At 37.3% G+C, this 24,290-nt stretch overlaps 2 protein-coding genes across 8 annotated transcripts in view; one reads left to right on the plus strand and one right to left on the minus strand.

Annotated features, from left to right (window-relative positions):
• ATG13 (autophagy related 13) overlaps positions 1-7,238 on the plus strand; it is a 33,226-nt gene extending 25,988 nt beyond the window's left edge. For all 7 annotated transcript variants that reach the window (XM_058161768.1, XM_058161770.1, XM_058161766.1 and 4 more), the window contains one exon: positions 686-7,238. In XM_058161768.1, the coding sequence (XP_058017751.1) occupies positions 686-763 (78 nt within the window). In that variant the 3' untranslated portion in view covers positions 764-7,238. The remainder of the gene's footprint in view (positions 1-685) is intronic.
• Positions 7,239-7,931: 693 nt separating this feature from the next.
• The window catches only part of ARHGAP1 (Rho GTPase activating protein 1), a 35,386-nt gene continuing 19,027 nt past the window's right edge, over positions 7,932-24,290 (minus strand). Inside the window, exons 4-13 of the mRNA XM_058161775.1 lie at positions 20,452-20,539; positions 19,638-19,769; positions 19,350-19,436; positions 16,212-16,310; positions 14,794-14,901; positions 14,427-14,503; positions 14,000-14,077; positions 13,726-13,854; positions 13,376-13,479; positions 7,932-11,243 (exon numbers count right to left, since the gene is read on the minus strand). Coding sequence (XP_058017758.1) covers positions 11,064-11,243; positions 13,376-13,479; positions 13,726-13,854; positions 14,000-14,077; positions 14,427-14,503; positions 14,794-14,901; positions 16,212-16,310; positions 19,350-19,436; positions 19,638-19,769; positions 20,452-20,539 — 1,082 coding nt within the window. The 3' untranslated portion in view covers positions 7,932-11,063. The remainder of the gene's footprint in view (positions 11,244-13,375; positions 13,480-13,725; positions 13,855-13,999; positions 14,078-14,426; positions 14,504-14,793; positions 14,902-16,211; positions 16,311-19,349; positions 19,437-19,637; positions 19,770-20,451; positions 20,540-24,290) is intronic.

The raw sequence follows: 24,290 nt of genomic DNA on the forward strand, positions 1-24,290 counted from the left end.
ACCGCTCATGAGCGGGCAACGAATCGGGGGCAAACTGGGGAGGATTCAACCACTGATTATTGGGCCCTATATGGCTTTGAAAAGCATCTTTAGAAGTACAGATCTGGACAGCTGCACTCTTTAACATTTCACTTAGAAGCTTATTTGTGGGAAAGCAAGCTATAATTTTAGTAGTAATAAGTATCTTCAAGATCTATATGGAGGGTTAGTAGATTCAAATTCTATGTGAATGCTTTCCTATTGTGTGCGTTGTTTAGGTGGGTAGATCTGTTTTTCCTACATTTTGGGATCTGCTCTTTATATTCTGTTGTGTAATGTGTCCGTACAGTTTAGAAAAGAACCATATGATTACATATATTGATGGGTTCCACTGAGAGTAACTGTGAGCTAAGTATTTATTCTTGGCAAATATGTAATGTAATACCTGAGATTCAAGTCCCATTTCTGCTTTTGAAACTCAAGGTTTTGGCCAAATTTTCTCATCTTTATTTATTTAAATATATTGTAGCAGAAAGTCTGATTTCTTTTTATCTGCCATTTCACAATCGTCTGGAGGAAATGTGCAGGTTTCCTGGTTAATGAAAGAGCTTTTTGAATGGGCATGCATTTTTTTCCTGCTGAGCACTGCATCTTTTGCCCACAGATATTTCAGTTTAGACACTTAACACATTTCCTCTCTCCACAGGACTCACTGCCAGAGAAATTGGCTGTGCACGAGAGGAACGTCAAAGAATTTGATGCTTTTGTAGAAACCTTACAGTGAAATTGAACCAAGTTAGAACAGCCTCGGATGTCCTCTTCGGCACTTGGAAAAGCAGGCCTAAACATTTTGCATCTGCCTCCCTTCCGGATCCTGTTATGTTGCATCAACAATTTCATTTGTTTCTGGGCTTTGTCCGATGCAGAAACAAATGTGAATCACTTTGAACTGACCTTGTGACGAATTAATTCATTTTCCTTCTTGTTACAGTTGGCATCTGAAGCAGTACAGTGAAGAACAAAATGATCACTTTTGCCTTCTATTATCTCATCTGTAATGATTTTCTGTTGCTTCTGCTTCCATCAACTGTTGTCTCTTTTCACTTGATTCAATAGAACCATCATTTGAAAGGATCAAAACAAACAGAATAATCTATGCTCATTGAATCCTGAACAATCCAGAATTAGTCTATTTTCAATGAGTGTGTTTCATATACTACAACAGATGATAAATATTCACTTCTAATGCTCTAAATAATGGAAACAAAGTGTTGCACATCTGCATGCCGAAATAAGAAATGAAGACCACGTTTTTTCCCCCTGCTGCACAGTTGGGAATTAATCCGTAAGAGCAGAAAAAAAGTGCTTTTCATATATTTTTCCACCAACAGAGTGAAAAAAAAACAATGCCTGCCTAAGGCTAGACAAAAAGTCTTGTTGCTTTTGAAGAAGGTTCAGAGTTCATGGGGTCTTCTTACAATTGCTAATTGTAAATATGTTACTGATCCTAATTCTTTAGGATTACTTAATTAGGGATCTTTAGTCCAAAGTTTTTACAGATGCTGCTGCTCTATGTTAAGAGACATAAGAAATATTTATTATTCTAAAGGAAACTATATTTAAAGAAAAGTTGTATGTTATGTTTTCACATTGTTATGTGGCCATAGGCCGCTGTGTCCTTTGTCACTGCAAAAGTGCTGTGAACAACCTTAAAAAGAATGAGGGCATCATCCTTTCCCCCTCCCCCCCAAAAAAGCAGACCTGTTGTACTGGGAAATTTATCTTTCCCAGAGATTGACTTGATTTCACTCTGCCCTCTTGGGGAGTGTAGAAATGTCACAGTTAAGGTATGTTCTCTGGTATAGTGAATTTGCAGAGTTCTAAAAGGCTGAGCTCTGTCATATTTGTAAAATAAATTCATGTAATCTGCAATGAATTAGAAAGTAACTTGGTATAGAAGTATGTTTTACAAGATTTACGGTACTTGTTCTATCGTGCAACATTTTGTTTAAAGTTTTCTTTTCTGACGAGTTAGGCATTAAGTAATGCAATTGATTGGCATTTCTATATGTTCTGTTTGCTCCATGTTCCATGCCAACTATTAGGGAAGGAAGGAAAAAAACCTCCATAGGAGTTCAGGGTTAGGCTCTGGGCACAAGTTCTTCCTTTCCATTGTCAAAGAACAGGCTGAGAATTCACCTCTATGCATATTTTAATGGGAGCAAGCATCTTTAAACTTTAGGAAGATATTTTTTTGAGTAAACCTGTTTAGAATTGAACTGCCATATACTGTACTGAAGAAAGAAGATCATATCCTCTCCTTCCTTCTGTCTTTCATCTTAGATGCTTTTGTATGATTGTTGCCTTTAGATATGAAGGATATTTACAGTTTAAAATAATGGAATGTTGACTTCCTGAAGTATAGCGCTCTGCTCTTCTATAGGTTTTGCTTGCTTGTGGTCTTAAGACGGGGTGATGTGGGGGAGATTATTAGGGCAGTATACATCTTTCAGATAGACTCTGGAATTTTCTGTTCCCTACTACTTTGCAAAAATGAGCAGAAAACTAAATCTTTTGTCTTCTAGCATGTAGTTTATCTTAATGGCTCAAACTGTAAGAAATGTATTTAAATTAACTGAAAAATACCTTTTAAATTTATTTTCGAAGTACTTGTGATGTTGTTACTCATTATTGGTCCACTGAAGATCACACATCTAAGTTCATACCTAAATTGCTCCTAAGCAAGGTGTGCGTGCTTGTTTAGGGGCTCAGAATGATAGAAACATCAACGCTATTTTAAAATAGATTGCCAGAAAAAGGCTTCACCCCATAGTCATATCTGCATAAAATAGGGCTTGATTCCCTGAGCCTTTTAGCTTTCTAATCAAAATGTTATATGAATAGAGAAAAAAAAGCATTCCTTATTATTCTTCATGAGATGTCAGATGATGTAGAGCTACTTGTTTAAAAAAGATTGGCTTTTCCAGCATAGACTACAGCCTAATAGGAGAGCCTATTCTTATAAATGATAATATCTGATAAGGAAATTGCTTGTGTTTCTATTTTTCCTAATGTTCCTAAAAGTCGCTTCTCTGCCAAAACAGAGAATTTTTTTGCACATTTACTTTGACATTCACGTCATGAGACTTATTTTGTTTTCCCTTCATTTTCACAGTAAAATGCTGTGGCGATTAAAGGAATTTAGTCAAATATAGGTAGTCCTCGACTTACAACCATTCATTATTGACATTTCAAAGCTATGAAAAAGTGATGCTAAGGCCCATCCTGTAAGTTGGGACCACTGCATTACTGCTACTGAAAGTCACATGATCGCAATTTGGTTGTTTAACAACTGACCCACTTTTACATTGGTTGCAGTATCTTGGAGAGTTATTGAATTACCACGTAATATGCTTAAAACTATGGTTAAAAATGGACATAAAGTTGAGTCACTTGATGACTCAGTTAACAACGCATCGCTTAGTGACCAAAATTCCAGTCCCAATTATGGTCGTATGTTGAGAACTACCCGTAACTATTCTCATAGTTTAAAATTATACAGATAAAATAATATAACTTCAATATCTTTGAATAGAATTATAAGTTATTCATGTTGATATTCATTTCCCATTCAGGGTTTTTCTTATACTGAAATATCTACTGGATTGTATTCTTTGGTTTGATTCTGATGTTCTACCAACAGAATAACCCTTGAGAACTTCACAGATTTGAGATCCTTGCAGGGGCAGGAAAGAGCAAGAAATATGCTTACATAATATTATAAGATGCTTTTGTCTGAGCCTGGGTTCTTTGTTTATTCTTTGAAAAAAATCACATTGGCTCTGCCTAACAAACATCAATTTACTATCCCACATAAATCCTCTTATCAGGAATTCAGTTATAGATCTTCAAAGGATACATTTTTGTCTACTTGCATTACAGTGCTATGAATCAGAATTTATACATTACAGGCAACAGTCAAATGTGTCAATTGAAGGAAGAAGGTTCCTTCCCTGCCTTTATTTGGAAACACTATTCAAAATATTCCATTACACATTCATACAATTTCCAATAAAACTTTTATGCTACTTTAAATTCATCCGTTCCACTGTCTTTTCTACCAAAACTTCAGATTTTAGCAAGGCAAAAGAAACTGCTATCTTCCTGTTAAAGCCCCCAAATTTCTACTCTTTTTAGAATTGCCATTTTCATATCACCTTTCCCAATATTTTTTTCAGAAATATGCCTCTCCAGATTCAATTAGACTTTCAAATATGAATGCACACGATTGTATGAGAAGCAGACACACACACACAGAAGATCAGCTATGAAACACAAGTAATTTGGTAAGGTTTTCTATGACATACACCTTGTCTCTCTTGCAGTTTAATGAAATAGTAGAAATTTGATAAATTACACTGCTGACTCTAGTGTATTAATACTAGAGTATTAGTACTTGAGAAAAAATAATTCAAATATTCCAAAAGCAATCGATAGACATGAAAGATTAGAAGTGTCCTTTAGAACAGGAGAGAAACATATTCTGAAGCCATCTAAAGGACACTTCTTTAGAACAGGAGAGAAACATACTCTGAAGCCATCTAAAGTGATAGGAGGCAGCATATCTGCGTGTAAGTACATACATAAATATAACTAATAAACCTGTGAGAGAGGCCCAGCTTTGTCAATATTTACATCAAGAACTTTTATACTTCCACAAAATGGAAACAGGCTGATTTAATTATGCTATCAGATTTTCATTTTAGGTTGGCAAAAATCTTTTGATGTGGATTTATTTTTTTAATCATTTATATAACTACATTAATAAATATATATGCTATAAAAATGTCTCATTTTTTCCATACTAGAAATATGTGCAATTTAAATTCTAAGGAAAATACAATATTATGTACAGAAACATGGTAAAGCTGGGTAAATGAAATCTCTGCATGAACAGTATTTGTACAATAAATTTGATCACATTAAAGCTCAGAAATTAGCTTGTACACATAGCTTACAGAATGCACATCTATCTCAAAGCTATCACAAACACATAAAAAAGTTATGTACTAGGCTGTAGTCATGCAACTTAAATGCAGGTGTGTTGGATACTATGAGCTAGTATCAACATTTGTAGCCAAGATGAAATTTTGCTTTGGGTATTAATGGATGCCTTAAGCCAGTGCTTCGCAAACCTGGTAAATTATTGAAAATTGGATAAAAGTGATATTTCTTTAGATAACCACACACAAACCCATTACCCATTCACAGAGAGAGGGACATTTATTTGACTAAAAGTGTTTAACCTGCATGGGGTAACAATTTCTGATAAGTGATTTGGGGTAATGAAGGAAAGTTTGGGAAGCACTGCCTTAATTTTTTTCCCCATGGAACATCCTCCTCCCCGTCCGCTATACTCCCCAGCTCAACTGAGGAGATGTTATGGGGCAAAGAAGCTTTCTGCAAAGCTTAAGATGTTTAGCTCTCTTAGGTAGATAAGAGAGTGAAATCATCCCATGGCCTTCCATATAGTACATTGCAGTTGCATGTAATCTAAGGATGATGGGTTGGCCACCTTTGGCTGTGCATTTCCAGAGAAGACTTAATATCAGTTTAAGTATATACTCAGTTATAAGGAAGAAAAGGCTTTTGCAGCTGTAATTTCCATAAACAAAAATCATCCTGTCTCAGCATGTCACATGGGAACCAAATGCAATATTTGGATAGCAATTTCTACCCTTTGAAATCTCCCAGTTCCCCTAAGAGAAAACATGGTAACCATATTTATGCTGGAACATGTTCTCAGCATTTTGTATGGAAAATTTAAAAAAACAATTCTCTGGAAATAAAAAAAAATAAGAAAAATGGTTGTGGGAGCAAATACTTAGAAAAAATAAATTGACTCTTGCCACATATAAACATTTGCCTGATACATTTCTATGCTATGAAGGACTATATCCAAATCCTAAAAGAAGGTTTCAGTTTTAAAAAGACAAAAGCTTTCTACTTGATAGTTCATGAAAATTTTACAAGTTTCTATTTTTTTATTTGATGTTTAATTTTTAAAAAGCTAATACAGTACTAGAATCAGAATTCAGCCCCCTACTTTTGAATTTTTGAAGTGTTATCTTGAATTCCATATAAAATTAACTAATATCAACAGAAGAGTTCATCAATGGATAGAATATATTAAAATATATTAAAATATATTAAAATATATATAAAAGGGCCGGTTTAGCTCACGCTGGTAAAGCCTGTTATTAAGGCTTATTAAGAACACAGTAGCCTGCAATTACTGCAGGTTCGAGCCCGGCCCAAGGTTGACTCAGCCTTCCATCCTTTATAAGGTAGGTAAAATGAGGACCCAGATTGTTGGGGGGGCAATAAGTTGACTTTGTAAAAATATACAAATAGAATGAGACTATTGCCTTATACACTGTAAGCCGCCCTGAGTCTTCGGAGAAGGGCGGGATATAAATGTAAACAAACAAACAAAAAAAAAAAAAAAAAAAAAAAAACCACACTAAAATAGTGTGATTATTCCCATTACCTCACTAATTTCAATGAGACTCATCATGTTATTAGTCAATTATCTCACAATCTATCATTTTCTTAGAGTGAAAGGCAAAATTAACATTTTTTTAAAAAAATTCCTTTTTCTGTTTACATAATATAGTTCCTTTCATTTCCCAGTCACTATAAATATTTTAATTTTTATTCTAAAGAGCAATATGATTATATTCAAGGTATTGGTTACCATCTTTAAAGCGTTCCATGGCTTAGGACTGGGCTACTTACGGGACCGTCTACTGCCGGCCTCTATCTCCCAGCGTCCGGTGCGTTCCCACAGAGAGGGACTCCTCAGGGTGCCATCAGCCAAACAATGTCGACTGGCGGCCCCCAGGGGGAGGGCCTTCTCTGTGGGGGCTCCTACCCTGTGGAACGAGCTTCCCCCCGGGCTTCGACAACTACCTGACCTCGGGACCTTTCGCCGCGAACTTAAAACTTATTTATTCCGTTTGGCTGGACTGGCTTGATTTTAAATTTTTAATTTTTAATTTTTAATTGTGGGTTTTAAATTCTGTAATTTTTATGGGGTATAAGGTTATTTTAAATTTTTTGGTTAATTTTGAATCAGTTTTTTAAGGGTTGTTTTAATTAAGGTGTATGTTTTTGTTTGTATTTTATTTGCCTGTTCACCACCCTGAGTCCTTCGGGAGAAGGGCGGTATACAAATTAAAATATTATTATTATTATTATTATTATTATTATTATTATTATTATTATTATTATTATTATTATTATTATTATATTCAAATCTGGTATATTTAGCTGTAAATATAAATAAGGGCTAGGACAGAAGAAAAGTTTATGATTCTCACAGTTGACATTATTCTAGTTTTTATAATAGTCTTCAATCCTGACAAATCTGCCCTCCCTCAAAAGAACATATATGTACTTCACATAGGAGCAAACTTTATCTTCAGAAGCGGGATGCTTTCTAGCTTTCTTTTCAAGAGTTAGTGAGATCATTACCTAGAAAAGGTAAAAATAGCAAGAGCCTGTTCTAGACAGGTTACCCATCAATGAGATTCTAATTTCAGATTTATTCCTCTTTAGTTATAGTGAAGATACATACAAACATTTGGTTGTGTAGTAACATTACTCCAGATCTGAAAGCAACTAATTAAAACAGCCATAGTAGAGTTGGAGAAACTCTAGATAAAATGGACTGCACAATATCTAATAAGCATTGATTTATACTTAATAGGGACATTGTGCTGGATCCAACCAATACAATGGGTTTAGGAATGAAAAAAAAATAGCTTCAATATTTTCAAGTATTAAACAGTCAATACTTGAAAATATAGGAGTCAATAGGAAGTGCCTATTATTAAAAAGCATCTCTTAATAACTAGTCTTAGAATAACAAATTGAGCAGCACACCAAAATTTGTTATTGGCTTTGAGTGTTTATTGAAGTACAAAAAGTGCAAACTGTGAATACAAGATTGGTACCATTGGAAGAAAATAAACAAGGATATGTAAATAAAAATCACAGTAACAACCCCCAGCCTTGCTCCCAATAAACAATCAAAAGAAGGAACAGCAACAAAAATTACCACATGAAAACCTCACTGGAGAGTGTGCAATAAGGGCTCATTTTGCCATATAATATTTGGCTGAGGCAGCACACATAAGACATCCAGATTGGACTCAACATCAGCAGTATTACCCCAAAATTGTTGTGTCAGTACAAGCAGAGGAGAAGCTGTTAGCAAAGTGGGCACAGAATGGTTTCCAAGGATGCCAAGAATCGGTGGATTTAATAACAGGCAAAAGAGGAATAAAATGGAGACATAGTGCTCCATCAACAGATACTGAGGTCAATATCTAACATGAAACCCAAGCAACAATGAACAGGAATAAGTAGATGTATCACTGAAGGGACAAAAGAGGAGAGGAAGCATAGCCACAAGAAGCTATCAAGTTCTATTAGAAAAGGAGGTGGGAAGACATAAACAGCTACATGGATGCTGCTCCTCTAATTACTCTAACTGCTTGGATACCCCAATTCAGGCAGCAGGCATTTTGGAAATCAAAACTTGGGAGTGCAGCATTAGTTCAGACCATGTATTTCATTCTTTTAAACAGTCTAGCCTAATCAAAGGTCTATGGCTAGCTATGGTTTCAAGAAGGCAAAATGATAAAAGATAAAGAAACAAAGCAATCACATGCTTTAGATTTTCTGGTAGCTCTCAGCAAAGTGAGAAAATTAAAGGTTATTTACACTGGCTCACTTCTACAGTTTTGCAAGTTTGCTTTAATAAAATGTTACACTTAACAAGATATATTTTATAACCTGGCAACGCAAAGTCACATTCAGGAGTTTGAAATATATGTAGTTGATAAATGTGTCATTGCCCAGGTATGACAATACTGAACCCCCAAGAAACTATTTTCTCTCCAATTGATGTTAACATAATTCTGAAACTAATTCAGTATAGAAATTATAGTTTGGATAAAGGGACTGAACTTGCAGCACTGGGACTTTACTATTCTAAATTTCTGTACAATCAGTTTCTTTTCCATCTGGGCCTTTTTAATAAACAAAGCAATACTTCTACAGCTTAGAATCAGACCAAATCTAGTCTCAATTCACAATGGCATGCTATAAAAAAATAGCCTACAAGCTATTCATGGCTTGAAATATAAAACAATGAAGCTAATATTGATATGGTTTCTACGCAAGGCCACTCCTCGTTTAGTCATGCTAAATAGTATTATATAAAAGACATTAAGAAAAAAAACCTTTTGATAATCTTAACTTTCCATTTCTAGCTGAAAGGGTCCCATGTTTCTTTAGACTAACCACTATGTACAACGTATCAGATTAATCGTATATGCCTTAATAAAGGAGAATGAGCAATCTTAGCACATCAGCCCATCTTAATAGCTTCAGCTACCTTAATCTGCCATTCCGGATTATCACTAACAGTTTGGGATTTTTTTCAATTACTACTAGAGCTCTTATACCAGCCATGGTTCAACTACTGGCACCAATAACCCAGGTGCACTTTTTAGTTCTCATTGATCATTTGTTAATTATAAGCATAACAAATAATTTCATTACGTAATTTCACTGAACTATGGGGTAAAAAACATTGCTACTCTTTATAATTGTATGATTTGGCCCTCTACCTTGTAGGGTCAACTTACAGCTATGTGGCCATCTCCAGCTGCCAGCAGAGGTGTCAGCAGGACATAATGGAAATGTTAATATTTTATTTTAAAACTTTATGACTGCTAAAAGATATTGTAGGACACCGCTATTGTTATATAAATTAAGACTAGCTCTTACGAAACTAATTTCACGAGACAGTCAAAAAGAGACACTCAAAAAAGCCAGATAAACCTACTGCAGGGCTGTCTCAGTTCCTAGAAAAAGAGAAAGCAATGCATCAAATCTCTCAAGTGCCAAGTAAACCAAAGGTGCATCAGTGTCATTTTGACTAAGTCAAAAAGCTACATTTGAGTCCCATAAGGAAAAGATGGTAGAAACAAATTCATTTGTTAATAGTTTTGGCACAGTAGATCCCAGCAGATAGGATAAGGTTTGGCCTTGTTACGAAGCTTTTGCTTGGAAACAAATCTAATTCCAATGGCTAAAGTGCTGCATCCTGAACCACCTAATAGCACATTTCCCCTGTTTCAGTCACAGGTATGGCCAACATTTGATCTGGACATTGGCAGAGAGGAGCTGGCCTGGTTGAATGCATATCAATACACATACACATGCTTGCATTCATTATCTGCCAATTAAAAGGGAAAGGCTTGCTGCCAAGGCCAATTTGAAATAAATTGCTGGCAAAGTCTACAGGAGGATATCGTAAAGGCAGAAAAGTGAGCTCTCTTGTATCCAAGAGCACATATCTTTACATAACAGGAACACCTGATAACAGATCAAGTTTCAGAGCTGCATGAAATCTATAGATAAATTTCTAGGCACTTAAGCCAGTTGTATTATGATTCAGTTTTGACTAAGTCCACGTGTCCATCAAAGGTATAAAGTGTATTCAGCAAGTCACTATGAGTATTAAAGAGGATTGCCTGACTTGGGCACCTGTGAAGAATCAATTTGGACCAGAGAACCAATTGAAGTAATTTCTACCCTAATCCACTCCCCCGGGGCCTGGTACTAAGAGAAAGCAGTTCCACTGACAGCTAAGGAGACTTATCTGATAGGACATCTTTGGGAAAGGAAAGGAGATAAAACATTTAAGAACAACCTAAATCCTAATACCAATACTCAAGGCAGAATAGCCAAGGTAGAACTTGATTTTTAAGATCTGCTTTCCCTCCTCGTCTGATAAGCCCCCTCTTGCAAAGCCCTCCATATATACAAACAAGGAACTGTATCCACCTTTCACACTACACACCACCTGGAACGTTCTCAGAATAGCCACATCTCCAAAGCAAATAGAAAAGAAAAGGAGGAGGAGAAGGAGGAGGAGGATGGGGAGGAGGAGGAGAAAGGAATGATCACAGTGGACCCAGAGTGTGCTAGCACAAAGAGCTTATGGCTCAAGCCTCTGTGTTCTGGAAAAGCTGCATCTGGTTGTCCAAGAGGAACTTGGTAAAGGTGTTGATAGGATTGATGGCTTTGAGGGTTATAGCTGCATCTTTAGCCCACAACAGGTTTGGGCCAAAAACTACTGCCAGATTGGCATTTGTCATCTTGTTGATATCACTGTTGGCAGAGACCTACATGTGAAGTAATGGGAGAGAAAGAAAATTTATTCTTATCACTTGAAAGAAAACGGGAATTTGATTCAATGCTTCTTGGCTCCTTACCATCTGTTCAACTCTCAGGTTACACATAAAGACCAAATTGTCTTCCGTACAAAATAGTGATATTTGGAGTTTAGAATACCTGCTGTTTAGTAGACTTCAAGCCTTTAATTACAAATCATTTGCTGCAGGCCAGGAGGAGGAGCTGACAAGGCCTCCCTCTCCCACATCCTCCTCCTCCTCCCTGGCAACGCCCCAAGCTCCAGCTGCTGAGGATCAATCCTGGATCAACCCGAGGCAGCGACGAAGAGATAAGCATGCACAATAGAGGAAAAAGTGTGGCAGGCTCAGAGAGTACTGAGTCATGGAGCCACACCCCACAGGGTATAAAAGTGGGTGGAGCTGCCATTGGGCTTTGTGACGGACAAAAAACTACCCAGTGTGTGTCGTGTCCCACTCCTCCGCTGACGGCCGGGTCAGGGAAATCCGAATCAGGCTTGCCTCTGCAGCTCTGCCCAAAGTCCTAGCAAAGTCCTCAGAGCAGGCAGGAGACCAGAAAGTGACTTCAGCAAGATAAGTTCGACTTTGCCTGACTCAGAGACTGCCAGAAAGCAGATCCTTTATATAGGCCATGGGGTGTGGCTCCATGACTCAGCACTCATTAAGGCCTGCCTCCTTCCTTCTGTTGCCTCCGCCTATCCAGTCTTCTGATGCGAGGGTCACTCCAATCAGCAGCTATTGGAAATAAACTTTCCTCAGGCTCACATGCTGTGGAGGAGGGGGAGGGGTCTAGCTGCTCCGTTTGCCTGGGCATGGAGCCAGGGCTGGGGCCGGGGGATGCTCCCTCCTCTGCAGCCTGCTTGGGCATGGAGCCAGGGCTGGGACCGGGAGGTGCCCCCTCCTCTTCAGCTTGTCTGGGCATGGAGCCAGGACTGGGGCCGGGAGGCATACATTCCTCCGTGTTCGGGAGCAGATAAGAGCGGTGAGAGCAGACAAGACACAACAGTGTGTGTTGCAGCTCGGTCAATCAGGAGTTAAAGGCCTTTCTTTCCTGTAAGCTTGGCAACGGGACTGGGACACGAGTGCTTTTATCTCTGTCCGAGATTAAGACTTCAGAACTTGACAGGCCTCTGCACGGTCGCTGCCAAGTCTTGTGCTTCCTACAGAAGAATCAGGTCTGTCTCAATAAAAGGACTGTGAAACTCGAGTTTCTCTGTGATGTGGAAGGGAGGACAGAACACAACCATAATTCATTCCATAACTTTTGTCGCAAACCAATTTGGTCGTGACCCGAACATAATTTTAGAAATTTGGCACTTACAAAAAAATGGTGCAGAAGGAGAAATCGACGGAAAAAAAATGGTGAATTTTTTGGTCGGAAAGCGTTTGTGACCAGAAGTTCTACTGTATGTATAAAGCTATCCACTTCTACAATGACTAGGCACCCGTAATTGTTTAATGGTCACAGTGTCTTAGGAAGAACCCATTTAGTAATCTGATTTCAACATGGATATAGAAATTTTCTATTCATTGCTCAACAATGAAGTTTTTGGGGGAACCTGAGCCTTAACTTTTCACAACTAGAATATTTGTCAGTGACTGGGGAAAGGGGGTCAAGATGAAGCACTATAGAAGGGATAAAGATTGGATACACAGGAAAAATTTAAGTTCCCCTATTGTAGCATCTCGTTTCCAAATAGTAACTAATAATAATAACAACTTATTAAACTTGTATGCTTCCCATCTTTCAACAACTCTGGGCAGCTTGTCATAACCAAATTTAAAAATTGCAATAAATTTAATCAAACATGGAAGTTTAAAAATGAGAAGCATGAGGAAACGAAGGGCCTTTATGCTCCCTCACAGGGTGAAGATCAAAGTCTTTGCAGGTCTTCTAAACAATGTATCTCATTTTCAGATTTAGATTATTTCCAAACCCAGAATTATACAAAATTAACGGAGGATGCCTATCATATTATGATTAATAATAAGTGATAGGCACCCTCCATTAACTTTTCAAATTTGTTTTAAAACTACATAAGCCAACCATCATCACCACACCTTACGACTGAGAATTTGAAAAGTATGTAATACACTAATCTCACCTGCCCGAGAAAGTTCATTAATAAACACAGAACTTGATAGTTTTCTTCTGGGAGAGTCTGAAGTGTTTTGCGAACAATATCTATACTCTTTTCTTCTTCCATATCTTAAAGTAAAAGAAAACAAGTGTGATATGCACCAACATTCCCAATTCTAGCTGATATAGGGAGACGTTATCTTGCAGAGAAAAAACACTGGAAAAGGAACCAGTCTCTTAATCAATAGAAATGTAATCATATTAACTTGAAAAAATAATTTGTCTCCTACTGTCAAAGAAAATCATAACTCTGGGTCAGGCATCCTGAGAAAAGATTATTGATATGGGATTAGGGCCATCTTGATAAGCACTCACTGTAGAAGTAGACAACATCACTGTAGAGACCAAAGGTGAGCAAAGGCTCAGGCAGATCCCTCAAGAAGGTCTTGAGAATTACAGCAGGAAGATGCACATCCTCATATGTTGCAAAATCCACAGGCAATCCTGGGTAAGAGAAAATAAAGTGTTTCAGAGCAATAGCCAAAGCATAACCTGCAATATGGCAAAAGCTCCACATGCCAAGGACAAATTTAAAGCCCATACAGAATAGAAAGACAAATGGAAGGGACTACCTCGAGCAGACATTTACCCATGTTGTATTTCTGTTGAACCTCTCTTACTGTTTGTGTATTTGCAGATCGCCGGAAAATCCCCTGTGTGGTAAGAGCTGAAAGAGGCAGGAAAGGAAAGAGCTCAGAGTAAGTGTATTACTACAGACATGAGCCATACAAATTATGTAGCCCTAAAAACAATGCATCTATTCTGCCAATTATAGAACTGGACAATGAAGCAAGAAGACTGCACGTTCTCCAAAGGATTTAGAGAAATTTTTTCCATGATATTTACATGGAAACAGCTACAATACTGCTATGTATGGGATTGCACTGTTTTTTCAGTGTGAAATTAGAAAAATGCGAAGACATTTGAAAATAGCTAAGCTCATCAAAGCAAAACATCCCTGGAGGAAATACTAGAGGGGGCAGATCAATTTGAACATGGATCTTCCTTGCTCTTACCATGCTCTTGTAGATAAGCAGTGGTTTCTCTGACCACCAATGGGATAGGATTCCGGTCTAAGCTCTTCTCCCTCAGCCTGTTGGTAGAGGAGAGCCTTAATTGTTTATCTTCCATTTGCAAGAACCTAGAAATAATTTTACAACAACCTTTCTAAAAGAATCACTCACACGACACACATATTATGTAGGGGTGGAGAAAAGACCCTGAAACTAGCTAATATCCAGCATCTCTCTGGCCATGATCTTGGTAGCTCAGCCTGGCAGAAGAAAACCTATTACAGCAGTAATTGGATTGGAAACATTAATAATACTACTACCGCAGCCATCACTAGTACACCAACTAAAATAAAGAGATGGAAATACTCACTGTTGGAGAGAAACACCAAACTGCTGATTTGGCAGAGGTGGACGGGGTGGTGTTGTTTTCTGAGGCACCTGGACAGGTTTTTGTAGTGATCTCAAATACTCGTCATACCTACAATGAAAGAAACATTGGTATGTATGAAATCTCTCCTACACTAAAAAAATCTTATTTAACTAGTATCCATTGATGCACTACTTTGTGAAAGAATGCCCTACTATATACTTTCTATAACAGTTACACCATCTGTTTACTAACTAACTAATTAACTAACTAACTGTGAAACTGTGAAACCCTCTAATAAAAGCTAGGACATCAAGGTCATAGGCAACTGAGCAGAAACAAGTACCGTATATACTCGAGTATAAGCCGAGTTTTTCAGCACGTTTTTTGTGCTGAAAAGCGGCCCCCTCGGCTTATACTCGAGTCTACGTCTCGATGTACTTTTAAAAGATACTGTATTTTTGATAGATGTCCAGCAGGGGGCGCTGCATAATAAAAATGAGCGCCGAACATTTTGCACTTGCACTTTTATTGTTTTTCGTTCAAATAAATATTCATGTTATTTTACTTGGCTCTATCTTTATTTTTTACATTGACCAGTAGCTGCCTCATTTCCCACCCTAGGCTTATACTCGAGTCAATAGTTTTTCCCAGTTTTTTGTGGTAAAATTAGGTACCTCGGCTTATATTCGGGTCGGCTTATACTCGAGTATATACGGGTAATTTGGAATGAGGTTAGATCTATAGCATACTAAAAATGGCACCTAAAATAATCTCTGCTTAAGAAAGTTAAGAGTAAGTTCTCAAGTATAAGGTAAAGGAATGATAAAACAGCTGAATAACTGGGAGAAAGTATCCAACACAAAGACTGTATTAAAACGTCTCCCCATCTTTTACTGGTAGGCATCCAAATGGTTCAAAGTACAGGTAGTCCTCGACTTATGATCACAACTGAGCCCAAAATTTCTGCTGCTAAACAAGAGAGTTGTTAAGTGAGTTTTGACCCATTTTATGGCCACAGTTGTTGCCACAGTTGTTAAGTGAATCACTGCAGTTAAGTTTGTAACCCGGTTGTTACATAAATCTGGCTTCCTCAATGACTTTGCTTGTCAGAAGGTCGTAAAAGGTGATCCCATGATCCCGGGACACTGGAACTGTCATAAATAGATGCCAGTTCTCCAGCATCTGAATTTTGATCATGTGATCGTGGGGATGCTGCAACAGTTGTAAGTGTGAAAAACAGTCATAAGTCCCTTTTTTCAGTGCCGTTGTAATTTCAAATGGTCACTAAATAAACAGTTGTAAGTCAAAGACTGCCTGTATCATGTGCAAAGAAATGAAACACCACAGGCCCTTTCCTTGACTCCCCTTCTTAATACAGCATCCTCCACAGAAGCTGGAAATAAGCAATCTGTTCTCACTTTAGCACCTGGCTTGGGATTCCCAACTGTTCCAACTTCACATGCTCCTCAAGGTCACTCAGATAGTTCGCATAGAAGATCTTCCGTCCAAACTTAAAGCTGCAAGACAATTGATAGCCCAGTTCATGAAAAAATAAGTGTCAGTACACTCAAGGATGAGATGAACAAAAATGGCATTGAGAAGGATGCTCTTGTGTGGTAGTTAGGATGATATATTGTCCTGTTGTCCCTGCATCATTGGCAATTTATAGATTACTAAAATTCTTCCTGTTTAGATTTCTCAATGGATCATTGGGCCGGGATACTTACGGGACCGTCTACTGCCACCGATTGCCTCCCACCGACCCGTACACTCTCACAGGGAGGGACTCCTCAAGGTGCCGTCAGCCAGGCAGTGCCGGCTGGCGGCGCCCAGGGGAAGGGCCTTTTCTGTGGGGGCTCCCACCCTCTGGAACGAACTTCCCCCAGGACTTCGCCAACTTCCTGACCTTCGAACCTTTCGCCGCGAGCTTAAGACACATCTGTTCATTTGCGCAGGACTGGACTAGAATTTTTAAATTTTAAATTTGGTTTTAATCAGGTTTTATTATTTTATTGGGGTTTTAATATTCGGCCGTATTTAATAAGTTTTTTAAATTGTGGTTTTAACTTGTATTTATCTATGTGTATATTTTACTTGGCTGTAAACCGCCCTGAGTCCCTTGGGAGATAGGGCGGTATAAAAATACGATAAATAAAATAAATAAATAAATAAATTTTCAAATGCAGTGCTACAGAATTTTACTTGTAAAAGAAACTTCAGTCTTTTGTAATAAATCATTTTATTACAGGAGAAGAAATCCTCAGCAATCAGCTGTCTGGAAGATTTCCAACATTAAACAATACAAGTAGCAGCTCAACACAAGTTAGGCATTTTTGATCCCCATAAGGCAAAGGCATTTGTTTAAGATATGCAAAAACAATAATCATAAAGTAGCTGCATTATGGAAACTATCATTAAATAACAATGAGTTTTAGTATTATTTTTCGTAGTGCTGAACTACTGGACTGCAGGCAATATTTGCACTATGCTATAAAGAAAATAAGTAGAAAATAGGAAATACGGTATCCTTTTTCCTTTTGTTTTATTACATACTCCTCTAGAGGGGAAAATGCAATAATATTTTGAACAAACATGGAACATTATTGTAAAACTACATCATTGTGGTATATGAGATGCACACATAGAGAGGTAGCCTTGTTATATGCCATCTCATCTGCAGTTTCATTGCTTGGAAAATCCAATCCAATCCAATCCTAGTTATTTCTACTGAATGATTCATGTAGCCCCAGTTTTGAAATATTTTGTTCTTTTGGACATATAAAATGGATGGGCTTTTGAACACGTGCAAAAGAGAGTCACTTTGAGACAAGTTAGATGGCATACAAATCAAATCAATCAATCAATAAAATAAACTTCTTTTTTCTGGGTTTCATCATGTGCCAGTTGTTCAACTAGAAATGGAAGTCTTATAACTTGAATGAATTGGCCCCACTGTACTGAGATAGTATGGTGGTTAAAATATTGAACTTAAAATTCTGATACACAACTATTGGGTTGCGGTAAACAGTGGTGGTTTCTACTGGGTCATCCCGGTTTAGGAGAACCGGTAGTGGCAGTAGGCTCCGGTCACCCGCCCAGACATCATCACGGACGCTCTGCACATGCACAGAAGCGCCATGTGTGAGCGAAGCAAGCATGTGCGTGTGCACACTCACAGTTCCAAACAGGTAGCGAAGGTAAGTGGAACCCCTACTGGTGGTAAAAGGAAGAATTGGAACCAGAGATGAAATTTGAACCGGTTTACTACCAGTTCACTAACTGCGCATGCATATGCCCAGTGCGCACCACGCACCAAATGCAAGGTACGCATGCACAGTGCATGCCAAAAAAAGGCATGCGGTAAGTAGAACAGCGCACTGGGGGGGCGATCAGCTGTGGCATGCAATTTTTTTTTTTTACCTTTTAAAAGCATTTTTACAACCTATTCGGCCGTTTGATCCAACTCCTGCTCAACACAGGAATCAAATTTAAATCATTCCCAACAAATGCCTTGAAGACATCTATCTCAGAATAATTGTTTAAGTGTTTTTATTGTTTCTTTCAATATTCAATTACAATCTGCCTTCCATAATTTTCACCCATTTTTCTGTATTTTGCACAAGAGCACAGAGACTTTGAGCTGTTTCTATGAAAAAGTTATTTGAAGAGTACTAGCATACTCATAATATTTTTTCAAGAGTAAATGTTCTCTCAGTCACTTCTTGTAAAATGTAATTCATCAGTCTTATTACCCTTCTCTGCTCCTATTGTAGTTTCTCTGAATCCTGTTGTATTGCCCGGAACTGAAGAGTTTTTTAATTAGTTTTTTTATAGTTAAACTACACTGCAGGCTCATGTTTGGTTTGTAATTGCCTGCTGTTCCAAGAATATCTTACAAATACTATTACCAAGCCATATAGTTTCCCAGCTTATGGCTTTAGATTTAATTTTGGTTTCCTAAATGAAGAGCTTTACATTTGCCTCTGTTCAACTTCATTCTATTACACTTAGTCTATTTTTCCATCTATCAAGATGGTTTTGAATTTTATTTATGGAATTAGCTATCATATCCATTACTGTATCATCTGCAAATCTGATAAGCATTACCTCCACCTTTTTGATCAAATCGAAAAATAATATAAAATAGAGAGCCCAAGACTCAGCCTTGGAGCATTTCACTTGATATCATTTTTGAGTATGATTTTTGAGCCAGGTATGTGGCTATTCAACTATTATTTCACCAGCCTAAACTTAACAGATTGCTAATCAAAATATCATGAGAACCGAATGGAATGCTTTGCTAAACCAAATATAAAAACCATATATAACAGCTTTCTCAACCCAATTCATCCATTTTTGTAAGGAAAAAATTAGGGAAATAATGCATCCTCAAACTCTTTCCTGGAAGGAAAACAAAAACAATATAATTTTTAAAATTTCAACTTATAATTGTAAGCCTAATTTAAAAAAAACACTTTAAAAACTACGCTTCACTTCCTAACCATTTTATACTACATCCATACTATTACCAAAAAAGCATCTTCATGTTTTCATACCTGATCAAGGGCTTAAAGAGAATCAGCAGTGTCTTGATAAACATAGTTGGATGCACAATGAACAATGCTTTGATGTTCTTTTTGTATCTGAAAAACAAAGAATTATGATTTATCTGAAACATTTTTTAACTGAAATGAATTTGATTTGCTATTAAGAAAAACAGAGAATCAACCTAAATCTCTCAGCCAAGAAAGCTATAAAACTATATTATACTGTCATTTTTATTTATTTTATCCTTATCCAGACCATCTTAACTCTTTTTAAAATCCAAAACCACAGTCACTCACTTGCGATCAAATTCCCGGTAGGCATCCCGCAGCCAACCTAGAGATGGTTTGTTTTCACTGGTCAGACCATGATGCAGATATATTAAGGTGTAGTCACTCTCCACATACTGGTCCAGTGTATATTTCAAATAGCTGAAGAAAGAGAAATGAGGGTCAGTAATTATATCAGTACAGTAGAACCTCTGGTCACGACCACAATTTATTCCATAACTTTGGTCGCAAACTGATTTGGTCGTGACCCAAACCAAATTTTGGAAATTTGGCGCTTACAAAAAAAATGACGCGGAAGGGAAAACTGACGGGAGTGGGGGGGATTGTGAATTTTTTTGGTTAAAAACCCAGATTTTGTCGTGGTCAGAAACGTTCATGACCAGAGGTTCTATTGTATTTAATCAGAATAACAATCCAGTTTTTTTATATAAAGACAGATATGGATTCTAAAATGTGACTGGGAATAGCTAACAAATGAACTATGAGTGTTTACAGAATTTTCCCTTAACGGTTGCTCAAAAAATCTTCCAAAGGTGCTTTTTCCATAAGGCAACTGGACTTTTTTGGTTTTTCTTTGAAAACATTTCACTTCTCATCCAAGAAGCTTCTTCAGTCCTAACTGAATGGTAGGGAATGGAAGGATTTATATTCTTCTCTGAGAGCTAATGGCTAACCCTCAGAGTCCTAAAACGACCAGATGACTGCAAAGAATATAAATCCTTCCATTTCCCTACCAGTCAGTTAGAACTGAAGAAGCTTCTAGGATGAGAGAAGCATTTGGAGAAACTCAAAGATTAAGCAAGTCGGTTAGAGCAATACTCACCTTAACAGCTTCACATGATCAAGCTGATAGCTAGGAGGCATCCGACAGGCACTGAACAAAATTACTTTCCGCCCATACTTATCATCACCTAGGACAGAAATGCTACATGTCACAGCATAAAGTACAAAGTAAGGAGCCCTAAATAGAAAAGCAAGGGAGCTAGCTTAGTCACATGCTTAAATATTCCAATGCCATTTTCAACTCAACACCAAACTAAAAACTGCCACATAACATTTGCTTGCAGAAAAAGACCAGTGACACAGTTTGGACATGGCTAATGCTTGAGACCAACCAAATGTCCTGTCAATGAAAGGTTGAGGAATGATGTTCTTTTTAAAGCGACAAAGATAATGGCAACCCTGGGCCACGAGACGTCAATGTGGATTTGCTCTCTTTAACTCAATTTAGAAACATCCACAACATCATCATGACACATATTTGTGATTCTAAAGCAAAGGAAATAAACCAAAAACAAAACCCTTTTCAACACAGTCTGAAAAAAAAGTAACTGATTAATTTACAGGGGAGTATTCTCACTGTGTATGTTTTCCCCAGTGCATCCAATCTCTCAGCACCTGCTTGTTCCTGCGTACTCAGTATGAAAAAGGAAAATCACCACAAAGAAGCAAAGCAAACAAACTCAAAAAATAAGCAATAATTATCTGCCCTCAAGCTCTATCAACTGACAAGCGAACCAGCAGATGGCAGAGTCACAAGGACTTCTGCTACTGACTTATAACACATATGATACAAAATAATCATTTTTTTTACAGCCCAGAACCATGCAGATGACTAAACAAGTCTGTGGCAACATTTGTCTTAGACATGACAGACCAACAGTTTCCAAAAGAGGATTTATGTAACTCAGGGTTGAACTGTGGAGTCCTTGGTGCTCTTTAAGTTTGGTCATTTGCTTGCAGATGTTTAATTACCCATCTAAGTCAGGGGTTCCTAACCCCGGTCAGTAGACTGGCACCGGGTCGTGGCATGCTAGCAATCAGGCAACACAAACTAGCGCAACTCCATCCCCAGGATGCAGGCAGCACACAGTCCGTGGAAAAACCTTTCTCCACGGAACTGGTGGTGCCCAAAAGTTTAGGGGGCCACTGTTCTAGGTGACACCATCAGTGTTGGTGAGTATGGAGTTTGCTCCCTGTTTATGTACAGTAGCTTACTTGCCATGTTGGTGGGATATGTGGCTTCCTCCTTGGTAGTTCAAGCAGAAAACAATACCCTAATCAAGGAATTCCACAGACCAAGAGGTACCTGATTATAAGTTTTCCCCATTTTTTTCCATACTATCAGATTACATCTAATATGAAAGTTATATCATCAACAGAAGCCTTTTAAGCAGCCTACAATGAAAACAAATAATACTGTTATCAAGAGGAGACTTCAGAAACAGAGGTTCCACTACCTTGCCAGGTTATGAGAAGATGAGTTGGGTTTTTTATGAAAATAACAGAAAGGCTGATGAATATGATTTTGTACATATAAGGTTTAATTTGCTGTTTAGGAACTTAGTTGCCATTATACATCTATTGCAATATATAATAAAAGTAGAACATTAAATATATTGAGCTTTGGCGTAAATTACCTTTTTCCCAAAAAGCTACATTTGACAATCTGACTTCTCATGTGATTAAAGCACAAGTTTGAAGTTGCCCCTACCTAAAACACATTTTCTTGAACAAACATATGCATATGAAAAAGGAATTCTATATTCTCCTCTATGGGAGCAAAGCTGGGCCTTTCTGCATAGGAGGCTGAAATTATATGCATTTTCTTGCTGTTTAATATTTTAACTATCATCATAATAGTATATAAATGGTTAAAGAAAATACAAATTTCCTGTCATACAGATTTTATTTTGATTGATCGGTTTATTGTTAGTTCAAATTCATGAGGAAGGACCATTTTGTCTTTTTCTTTAATTAGATGTATTTACAACTTCTACTGTATATATTCCTGTGACAAATGAAGCTTACTCGTGACTGATACAAGCCAAAATACAATGCCAAATATTACTAAGGCCTATAATCATCTTAATTGTGTTTAGATCTTATTTCTACCAATACCGAAATAATTAATACAAGGTTAAACAGCATTATTCTGCAAAGCTTCAAATGAAGCAAACTCCTTCACAAGAACATCTTTCGACATATTAAATATACAATATATTAGGATCAATGATCAAGCAAGGGACAGTTGATGTAAATGTAAAAGTGATGGGGGGGAAGGAAATTGTATCAAATGAGATACGAGCTACATATGGACTCATTTGAAATAAAACACTGCTTATGTAAAAGACTGATGCAAATAGCAGAAACAAATGGAACCTGCAACAAGGTTGGAGTACTCACTGTTCATGTTTCCAGACACTCCATTTGCCATTTTCCTCATTCCCCATTTTTTTATGCCTTCCACCCAGAGTTCGGCATCATTCCATGCCTATTAAGTATATTTGTCCTTATTAGCTTGGAAATCCCTCTCCTAAGATTTTCTTTTCTTTCCTTTTTCTTTTGTACTGTGCAAACATTAGGATTTGCCATTCAAGCACATGATGGTGGAAGGCACTTGTGACAAAATGGCACCTAAGAGAGACATGAAACCAGGACGGCAATGCAGAGCTAATCTGAAACAATTATACACAGTTACCAGTCAAGTCACAAGACCAACATCCAACAGCTTATCCCACGGTTGCCCAAAAATAAAGCACCTCAGTAAGAAACATTCATATAGTTCCCCAAAAATTGAATTACTATGACACAATACAGGGGTCTCCAACCTTGGCAACTTTAAGACTTGTGGACGTCAACTCCCAGAATTCCTCAGCCAGCTTTGCTTTGCTGGCTGAGGAATTCTGGGAATTGAAGTCCACAAGTCTTAAAAGTTGCCAAGGTTGGAGACCCCTGACACAGTACATATATCCAATGTATGCACTGGAGTAGATTGCAGATGCTTTTAAGAGTTTACTGGGATAACATTGTTTTGCAGGTAATATGGTACAGTGGAACCCCTTATTATTATTTTTTTCTTCTTTTTACATCTATTTCAACAAAGGCAGATATACTTCTCTGTTCTGCAGGATGGTATTCTGTATATTACAGTCAAAGAGAAAAAACCCTTTTAAAAAGTTGCAAAAAAGATTAGTCCTACACTAGTATGACAGCGTTTCTTAAGTTTTAAACCATAATTGTTTTAAGAGACAGAGCGTCAATATTATTTTACTTTGACAAAGTAGTTGTTTCAGTGTGAATTCAGTGTGAAACAAGAACTGATAACAGGCTTTAAATATGGACAGGTTAATATTTCTGATGTACCCACTCACAAAGAGAAAATACTGTACAACATTCTATAACCATCAAGCCCTTAGCTGACTAATTTAACAAAATCTGCCAAGTAAGAAGCATAAAACAAAAACTTGCAAGATGAAAAAAATGCAAGATGAAATTATATAGTCTTCTACTGCATTATAGCAGCATTCTTGAATGGTAACAGAATACTTTTGCACCAGATAATCAGGCTACTGCCTAATTTGTGTTAATAGGATGCGGTGTATATAATTAGAGTTTAATTCAACATTTTGAGTTTGAATTTAAAGTGGAAACAAATAAACACAGAAATAGCTGGATGCTTTGAAAACTGTTCATAGACAATGATCTCTATCTTCAACCTTTACTTTTAGAGCAAACTCAATTCCCAACTATTAGAAAAATCAACTTCAGTTCAAAAGTAAACCATGATTATACTTAGCTTCCTGGTTACTCTAATAAAATATCATATAACACTTTTCAAAGCAAAGGAGAAAACCTTCTAATAACTTGAATATTTCCAAC

This window comes from Ahaetulla prasina, chromosome 1 (assembly GCF_028640845.1).
Source record: "Ahaetulla prasina isolate Xishuangbanna chromosome 1, ASM2864084v1, whole genome shotgun sequence".
Classification (NCBI taxonomy): Eukaryota; Metazoa; Chordata; class Lepidosauria; order Squamata; family Colubridae; genus Ahaetulla; species Ahaetulla prasina.